The sequence below is a fragment of the Ascochyta rabiei genome, chromosome 9 (genome assembly GCF_004011695.2).
Source record: "Ascochyta rabiei chromosome 9, complete sequence".
NCBI lineage: Eukaryota > Fungi > Ascomycota > Dothideomycetes > Pleosporales > Didymellaceae > Ascochyta > Ascochyta rabiei.
The window spans coordinates 168,151-177,336 of NC_082413.1; the positions used below are offsets into that span (position 1 = coordinate 168,151).

Sequence of the window (9,186 nt, forward strand, 5' to 3'; positions counted from 1 at the left end):
TATAATATACTTAAAATATATATAGAACATATTTATACGCCTATGCCTGCTTTTATCTAGTTATTAAAACTCTCTTAGGGACACTACTCTAAATCTTACAGAGATTGTTATATATCTCCTCTATAACCTTACTATATAAATACGCTTTTAATCTATTCTAAAGATATTTATAGTACTTAATGCTAGTATATTTATACTTCTATCTATAAGCATAGCTGTTAAGAAATAGACAGAATATTAGTTATTTATATAATTTTACAGCCTTAGAGTACTAAAACTTAATTAAATGTGTTAGAAATGTAGTAGAAATGTGTTCTAGTAACACACCTAAGTTGCTTATGCTAGTATAGCTTCTTATGTCTATAGTAATCTATATATAGTTTTAGCTAGCTAAACAATATATATATACCTATCTTAAAGACCTTTTAGATATAAGTTAGAGGTAGCGCTATACTATACTTAAGCCTAATAGCATTAAGAGTAGTACCCTATAAACTTTTAGGCGTAAATTAGATCTTTATCTGTAATATATTAGAAATATATATAAAACATATTTACGTCTACTATACCTAATTTCTCCCTTTACTGCTCTAAATAACACCTAGCTAAGCAGTAAGATCTATTTTAACTACTTCTAGAGTATTACAAAGACTAAAGCTGCTCTCTTCTCTTTTATTGCTATTATAGTTGCTGTTACTTAGAGTAGGATTAAATATATAAAAAAGGTCTGCTATACTATAAAAACATATTCTTAACAGAACTAAAATATATTTAATTAAGTTATTATGCAACTCTTAGTAAAATCTTATTACTATACCTAATATAGCTGTACTAGACTATGCTATCTTTTAGAGATCCCTGCTAAAGCATGGTTGCCTGCCTATCTAGGTTTAGTCATGGTCCGCCCTCTAAATCTCATGGTCCAATGACCTGCTTCCTGCTCTAGTGTGATATAGCAAGGCAGTGACGTCATACATTGCGTTGTCATGTATCGCATTCCAGTTCATTAAGCGTCCAAAAGACTTGTGTTTTCAAACTATAAACTGATGCGGTCTATCTTTCGATGCGTGCAGACATTCGAATAAACTCGGCTGGGAGTCGTTCCAATAGGACACGCCTGAGCTGACCAACGCTAAGAGCTCAACCTTGCCTGAGCAGCTCTACCTAACTAACGCTAGGCATTATCTTCTAAACCTATTTAGAAGATAATATGTACATGTTAGGATGTTAGGATTATATTTATAATAAAATCTTAGAATAAAATCTTAGGGTTAGAGTTAGTGTGAGATTAGGGTTAGCTTAAGGTTAAGGTTATTTTTAGGTTAGGGTTATCTAGAATCTATAATACTTTATTGTTATAGAGTGCAGCAGCTGCAAAGATTTTAATTTTGGTGTTCTTGCGTGTTGCTTGGACCAAGTCGATGAGTTGGTGGTCAGATTAGCTTTAGCGTTGGTCAGCTCAAGTGTATCCTCCCGTCAGGACGAGCAGGGACGCAGGAAGGAAGGAAGGAGGGTGTTCAACAAGGGTATCTCATCTGGAAATTCTGCCGGACGGATTATTTACTGGGGTCTACAAGTATCGTACAGCGCACACATGGCACTTCTAGCGTTGAGAGATGGCTGTTGTTCAGAATACAACATTCTCAGGATCTCGCTCCACAACCTTCCTCCGCTTCAGCATGTCGTGGCAGAGCAGGCCAGCGGCAACACTGACGTTCAGCGAGTCGACACCCACTTCGTCCACCTCGCGGCCATGCTTGATGCCGACCTTGTAGTGCGCGATGTTGAGCAGACTGGTCTTGAGTCCCGTGCCCTCGGCGCCCATCATCAGGATGGTGGGGTGTTGGGCGACGGGGCTGTGGTCGGGGTCGAGGCGCTTGGGGGAGCGGGCGAGGGTGTAGACGATGTCGCTCGTTTCGTCGGCTGTGTCTGCTTCTTTTCCCCTGGGTGGGTCCACGGCGTCGGCGGCGTAGCATCGCCATCCGTTTCTGCTTGCTTTGCCGAGGAAGTCGGCGGGCTCGCTGACTTTGAAGATGGGAATCGCTTCGGCGGCGCCGGCGGATGCTTTGACTGCGATGTGCGACCAGGGTGCTGACTGCCGAGTCGGGGTTACGATGGCTTCGACGCCGAGAAGGTAGGCGGACCTGGCGATGGCGCCGAGGTTGCCCTCGTCGAGCACGCCGTCGAGGTAGAGGATCAGTGGGTACCGCCAGGAAGAGGTCTTGTAGCGGTAGGCCGTGCGGGTACCGTTGACGGCCAGTTCTTCCTTTGTCTGCGGGCCCAGGACGACTTCAAACTTGCCCTCCTCCTTGGAGCACTCTTTCAGCTCGGTGATGGGCGGGACGGGCAGGGGCGATGCCTCGAGGATGAAGCCGTTGTGAGGGCGGCCGGAGGAGGCTTTGTCGAAAGCGCGGTCGTATTGGTCACCCACCTCGCGGGTGATGTGGCGCAGGTTGGAGGCTTTGGCGCGGGCGAGGAGGATGTCGCGGTTGAGGCCGCGGGAGTTGACGTAGAGTTTGTAGTATTGGCGGCGGTTGGCGCGGATGGCGGCGAGAACGGAGGAGTAGCCGTAGATAAACTCGGAGGCAGCGGTGGTGTAGGGGAGAGATTCGGGAGCGCGGTCGCGGACGGCGGTCCTCTGCGGTCGTGCGTCGGTGTCGTCGTCTCTGCCGCGGCGTGGCCGGTCAGCCTGCGCGGTTCTGTCGTCGCGGTCCGTCCTTGGCAATCGTCGGTCGTCGCGGTCCGAGGCTCTTGCGGGTTGGCGGTCATCAGATCTGTTGTTGCGGTCCAAGGTTCTTGCGGGTCGGCGGTCGTCAGGTCGGTCGTGGCGGTCAAAGGTTCGCGGCGAGCGCTTGTCATCTGATCTCTCGCCGCGACCGGACGTCTTCTCTGGCCTGCGTTGCCGTCTGTCGTCTTCATCGCGATCGAACGTCCTCTCTGGCCTGCGTTGCCGTCTGTCGTCTGCATCGCCCTCGAATCGGCTCGGTCTCCCTTCACCAGCACCAGACCGCCCATGTGAGGGCCGCTCGCTGTCCTGGTCTTTTATGCGACGGTCAACAGCCGACTCGTCTGGCCGCCCTCCGCTCTTTCGCAGCTCTTTCCGTCGGGGCGCGACATGGCCATCCTCGTCCTCCCACCTCCGGCGCCGGGCGCCAAGCGACGACTTGCTGCGCGACGGCCGTGACCTGCCTCTCTCGGGCCCTTCTCCGCGCGTGGACGTCGCCTGGGCATCGCGGAAGCCCGTGCGCGTGCGGCTGCTGGGTCGTGAGGCTGCAAAGCGATCGGGTCCGCTCCCCCGGCCCTTCTCGATGGCGGCGGTGATGGACTTGTGGCGGCAGAAGGTGCGCGGGAGACTTGTTCGCTGCGTGCGCAGGAGCACGCTGCCAAGCGTGAAAGGGTACGGCATGGGAGGTGGTCAGTCGTCAGTCGTCAGCGTGGGGCCGAGTGAGCTTGATGATTGATCTGAACCTTGGCCGACTTTTGGTGACCAACGGCCCGCCGTACTTGGCGCAATCGCGCTGTCACGCGTCGACGTGCACGTCCACACCATCGTTGGACGTGCAGCCAGCCGGGCTTTCACCACGCCGCCCGCGCGCCCCGTTTTCGCTCCCCCTCTCGAATGGCAGCGCGACCTGAAGCGAAAGGGTCCCAACGCCTGTCCACACACCCACGCAGCGCCACACCTGCCTTCGCACACCACTGCACAACGTCATCACCGTGCCACACGCCCGCCACATACGCGTCGCTAGCACCGTCGTCGAGTCGCCAACATGAGCTCAGACGAAGACGCAAGCCAGCTCATGACTGCCTTCAAGAAAGGCGGCACGACCCGGGTCGGCGCCAACACAGCAAACATGCGCACCTCCGCCCCTCCTCCGCGCTCTGCCACACCCAGACGCTCACCTGCACCGCAGTCGCCCGCAAAGAAGCGCGCCATAGTCGCGGTAGACCAGTTTCTCTCTGAATCTGGTTCAGCAGGCGAAGAAGGCATCGACGCCGAATCACCCCCCAAGGTTCGCAGACTACTGCACATCCGACCGGAGCCGGTACGGAACAAGCACGAATACACATACTATGAGCCGCTGGAGGAGGTCGAGAGTATTGTGCAGGAGGTGACGGGGAACGACCATGTTGCGTACGAGGTCAAGCTTGTTGGGGGCGCCACCAGAGAGGTAAGTGACGCAGCAACAACCCAGTGACAGCAGAAGTGAGAGAGCCTTGCATCAGAGTGTGAGAGAGCCTTGCATCAGAGTGTGAGAAAGCTTTGCATCACAGTGTGAGAGCTTTGCATCAGAGTGTGAGAGCTTTGCATCAGAGCGTGAGAGGGCTTTCTGTGAGAGGGTAAGAGAGCAGCTGCTCTGCCGCACCTCTCTGCCGCACCTCCCTGACGCATACAAAAGCTAGCTTATAGCTCCGCTCCACCTCCCTCCACATCTCCTGCGATTGCCCGTTTCTAATCAAGACCAGGTCGGTTTTGACGAATTGCTCCAACTCCCAGGTGGTCCGGAATCACTGCGCAACCACGAGCAAGACGACACCCCCTCTTCCAGCGCCGACGACATGAGACTCCGCGGCAAGTCCTTCAAAGCGAACATGAACGGATTTGTAGACATCACCACCATTGACATCTCCTCCTCAGAAGACGACATCGACGACGACCCTATACAGCTCACGTCTAGCGATGGGGACTCGGAAGATACAGGCAAGAAGCGCAGAGGGCGAAAAAAGAAGACTCTGGAACCCACTCGGCGCTCTACCAGACAGCCAATTCCTGTTCGACTTCACCATGACCAGGAGAGCGATGAGGAAGAAGACACCAGCGACTCGGGCGACCTCCTACGTTCAGATGTCCTCCCTGGTCGCAAGCGTAAGCGGCGCGGCCTTCGTACCTTCAAGCCCGAGAAAGCTCGACGCATTGGTGCTCGCCACTCTGAGCGATCTACACGCGCCATGAACAACATGGAAGAGACAGGCGAGAATGACATATACCGCTCAGACTCTGCGCCAAAGACCTCGGCCCCACAGTTCAAGGCAGTCAGAGAAGTGTTCGAGACACTCCCCCGCAGCAACTTGTTCCGCTCTCGGCACGCCGAAGGATGTGAGGTGTGCTACGATGGCCCCGGTGTTGCTCCTCTCATATATTGCCAGGGCTGCTCTCTCGCATACCACAAGAACTGTCTAGGTACCCGAAGCAGTCGTGAGCACCTCGTGACCAAAGTGGGCGACGAGCGCTTCATCTTGCAGTGCAAGCGATGTGTGAATGTTTACCAAAAGAAAGACCGCTTCGCACCCAACTTGGCCTGTTGCCAGGATTGTGGCAAGGACGGCAGCTCCTGCAAGCCCGTTCGACACCGCAAGACCACGCAGCAAGAGATGAAGGAGCGCGAGGAGAACGACGGCGACGATCCCATCACCGACGTGCCCTCTGAGCTGATCAACAACCCACACAATGTGCTATTTCGCTGCACCAAATGTTCACGAGCATGGCACTACCACCACCTGCCCCCTCTCTCGCCCTACGCTATGGACGTCAACCGCGACGACGAGGAAATGGCAGACGAACGCTTCCGCGAGTACTCGAACAAGTGGATGTGCAAAGAATGCAACAACAACGAGAAGAGAAAAGTCGGAGGGTTCGTTGCTTGGCGCCCGTCCGATGTCGAGACCTACAGGCCCGGTACACCGTGTGAGATGGTCAACGAAGACGACAAGCAGTACCTCATCAAGTGGGAGAACGAGTCATACTTCCGTGCAGCGTGGTTTTCAGGGGCCTGGACATGGGGCGTCAGTGCGCCTGCGATGCGGAGAGCCTTCTTCAAGAGGGAAGACGGTCCGAAGATGCGGTCCGAAGACGCGATACCGGAAGAGTATCTACGCATCGATATCGTCCTCGACATCAAGTTCACCAGCTATGTCGAGATTCGCTCCGAAGAGATCGACAAGGCTCGCATCAAAGAGGTCGACAAAGCCCTGATCAAGTACAAAGGCCTCGGCTACGAAGATGCTGTCTGGGAGAAAGTGCCTACACAAGAAGATGGCGACCGATGGATCGACTTTGTCACGGCATACAACGATTGGGTTGCCGGGCGATATGTCAAGATCCCCAAGCAAGGTCCGCTTAAAGCCCGCCTTGAGAAAGCTCGCAACACACCCTTCGCCAAGCTCGAACGACAGGCCCAACCAGAGAACCTCGTTGGTGGAGAACTGATGAAGTACCAGATGGACGGTCTCAACTGGCTATACTACCAATGGTACAATCAGAAGAACGGCATTCTGGCTGACGAGATGGGTCTGGGTAAAACGATCCAAGTCATTGGTTTCATGGCAACGCTGGTCCAGGAACAAAACTGTTTCCCCTTTCTCATCGTCGTTCCGAATTCAACCTGTGCCAACTGGCGCCGTGAGATCAAGCAATGGGCACCTTCCTTGCGCGTTGTTGCCTATTTCGGGTCGTCCCAAGCTCGCGACATGGCATACAAGTACGAGATGTACCCTGAGGGCACCAAGGACCTTCGATGCCACATTGTTGTTACCTCCTACGAAGCTGCCTCAGACGACAGCTGCAGGAGGTTTCTTCGGGGCGTCAACTGGGCAGGTCTCATCACCGACGAAGGCCAGCGGTTGAAAAACGACAAGAGTCAACTGTACACCGCCTTGTCGGCAATCAAGGCACCGTTCAGGTTGCTCATGACCGGTACGCCTCTCCAGAACAACGCCAGGGAGCTTTTCAACTTGCTGCATTTCTTGGACGAGACCATCGATGCCGCAGCAATCGAGGAGGAGTATGCGGAGATGACTTCTGAAAACATCAAGGAGCTCCATGAACAGATCCGACCCTTCATCCTCCGCCGTACCAAAGCGCAAGTGCTGACCTTCCTTCCCCCACTCGGTCAGATCATCCTACCCATCTCCATGAGCCATCTGCAAAAGCAGGTTTACAAGTCGATTCTGTCCAAGAGCCCTGAGCTTCTCAAGGCGCTTTTCACCTCAGACAAGGGTCTCAAACAGCAGGAGCGTGCTAATCTGAGCAACATCTTGATGCAGCTGCGCAAGTGCCTCTGCCATCCGTTCGTGTACAGCCGCGAGATTGAAGAGCGTAGCGATGTCGCAGCAGTCTCTCACCGCAATCTTGTCGAGGCCTCTGCGAAACTGAGCCTCCTCGAGACCTTGCTCCCGAAGCTGAAGGAGCGCGGACATCGCGTTTTGATTTTCAGTCAGTTCCTGGACATGCTCAACATTATAGAAGATTTTCTGGACGGCTTGGAGATGGCCTATCAGCGACTAGACGGCACCATCGGCTCGCTGGAGAAGCAGAAGCGTATCGATCAGTTCAACGCTCCCGACTCGCCTCTATTTGCCTTCTTGCTATCGACCCGCGCTGGTGGTGTGGGCATCAATCTTGCGACAGCCGACACCGTCATCATTCTTGATCCTGACTTTAATCCGCATCAAGATCTGCAGGCCATCGCAAGAGCTCACCGCATTGGACAGAAGAAAAAGGTGCTGTGTTTCCAGCTTCTGACACGAGCTTCTGTTGAAGAGAAAATCGTGCAGATGGGTCGCAAGAAGATGGCGCTCGATCATGTCGTTGTAGAACAGCTCGACGCTGACGAGGACGAAGAGCACGACGTCGAGTCTATTCTCAAATACGGCGCTGCTGAACTCTTCAAAGACGACACGGCAGATCGCGACATTCGATACGACGATGCATCAATCGAGAAGCTGCTTGACCGCAGCCAGATCGAAAACACGAAGAGCGCGGCCGACGATGATTCAGCCAAGTCGCAATTCAGTTTCGCCCGTGTTTGGGCCAATGACACAGGCTCTTTGCAAGACAATCTCGATATCGTTGAAGAGGAGGTCGCCCCAGATCCAGGTGTATGGGACAAGATCTTGAAGGAGCGCCAAGCGCAGGCTGCTGCTGAAGCCCTTGCCCGAGCACGCGCTTTGGGCAGAGGCAAGCGCGCCCGAGCTGTGAGCACTCGAACAAAAGCCACCGCCATCCCTGCTAACATGTCGCAGAACGTCGACTACATGACCGAACAAGAGAAGGTGCAAGCAGCTGCAGACGACAGCGACGAAGAAGCAGCACCCCCCTCGCCCGTCAAGATCGACAAGAGGAAGAAGCAGAAGAAACGATCCGACTCCGAGAGCGATACTGATTTCCAAGCCGAATCTGACGAGGATACCGATGTGGAGGCTGAAGTACCGGAGGTCGATGTGCGGCAAGAGCTCGCAGAACCTGATCAGCAGCAGAAGGTTGGCGATCTCGCTCATCATACTCAGTCTCCATATCCGCCAAAGGGTGGAGAGACGCTTTATCTCCCGGGTCAGATTACTCCTGCTCCTGTGCAGCGCAGCCCTGTCAACCCACCGAAGCAGAAAAGCAGTGGTAAGCCGCAAGTTTCATCAACAGTCACAGTCGTCAAGGCTACACATCCGACCTCCCAGAAAGACGCCAAAGAGCCAACAATTATCTCGTTGATCTCACCTCCAGCATCTCCGACATTAACACCAGTGTCATCAGTGAAACCCTTCGTCCGCGCACAAATCCCCATCCGCTCCCCCTTCGAGCCAACGAGTTCCTCGCACACGAACCGTCCTTGTCTCGCCTGCCTCAAACCGCATCCTTCTGGCGCCTGCGAATTAAAAGCCGCAAGCGTCGAACACTGCGGCCTCTGCGGCCTAGCGCACTACGGCTACGGCCGCACATGCCCGCACATCAGATCGGAGACGCAAGTGCGCGAGATGCTCCGAGCACTGAAGAGCTCGCCCGAGAAGAAAGAGCTCGTCGACCTCGCAACGAAGTACCTCCGCGGCGTCAAAGGCACCCTTGTGCAGCAGAAGAAGCGCGATAGAGAGAAAGCAGCAGGCATTCCCGGCAACCTCGCCGCGACCAACAGCGCCATCGCTTTGGCGACAAGTGCAAGAGCACCGTGGCAGCCTGCTGTCAGTGGTGCTGGTCCTGCAACCCCCGGCGACCCAACTTCCAAACCGCCCCAACCAAGCCAGCACATCAAGCACGGCCAGGGCCAGTACGGACCCTACGCCCCGCCCCAGCAGCACAGCGCGCTGCAGGGGCCGTATCCCCCACAGCCGGGCAGGGCGCAGACGGGACACGCAGAAGGCCAGTTCGATGAGCGCGATGTCGAAAATGCGCTTATGGGGTTTTTGGACCAGGAATGA

The 9,186-nt window shown here is 54.3% G+C and overlaps 2 protein-coding genes across 3 annotated transcripts, besides 5 other annotated features; one reads left to right on the top strand and one right to left on the bottom strand.

Moving 5' to 3' along the window:
* Positions 1-939: part of a dispersed repeat that runs on past the window's edge.
* Positions 810-845: a tandem repeat.
* A 172-nt stretch (positions 940-1,111) lies between the features above and the next one.
* Positions 1,112-1,471: a mobile genetic element.
* Positions 1,219-1,331: a tandem repeat.
* Positions 1,472-1,627: 156 nt separating the features above from the next.
* On the bottom strand, positions 1,628-3,406 carry EKO05_0005612 (23S rRNA (guanosine(2251)-2'-O)-methyltransferase; the record flags this gene model as incomplete). Its single annotated transcript, XM_038945774.1, has 1 exon — positions 1,628-3,406. One exon carries the CDS (start codon positions 3,404-3,406, stop codon positions 1,628-1,630), a length of 1,779 nt encoding a protein of 592 aa, XP_038798628.1.
* Positions 2,802-2,833: a tandem repeat.
* Positions 3,407-3,770: 364 nt separating the features above from the next.
* Positions 3,771-9,186, top strand: EKO05_0005613 (uncharacterized protein; the record flags this gene model as incomplete). Of its 2 annotated transcripts, XM_059636643.1 has the most annotated exons (4): positions 3,771-4,172; positions 4,468-7,974; positions 8,023-8,392; positions 8,528-9,186. In XM_059636643.1, 4 exons carry the CDS (start codon positions 3,771-3,773, stop codon positions 9,184-9,186), a joined length of 4,938 nt encoding a protein of 1,645 aa, XP_059492626.1. The 2 variants fall into 2 exon arrangements, with proteins under 2 accessions (XP_059492626.1, XP_059492627.1); XM_059636644.1 differs by having other exon boundaries at positions 8,023-9,186.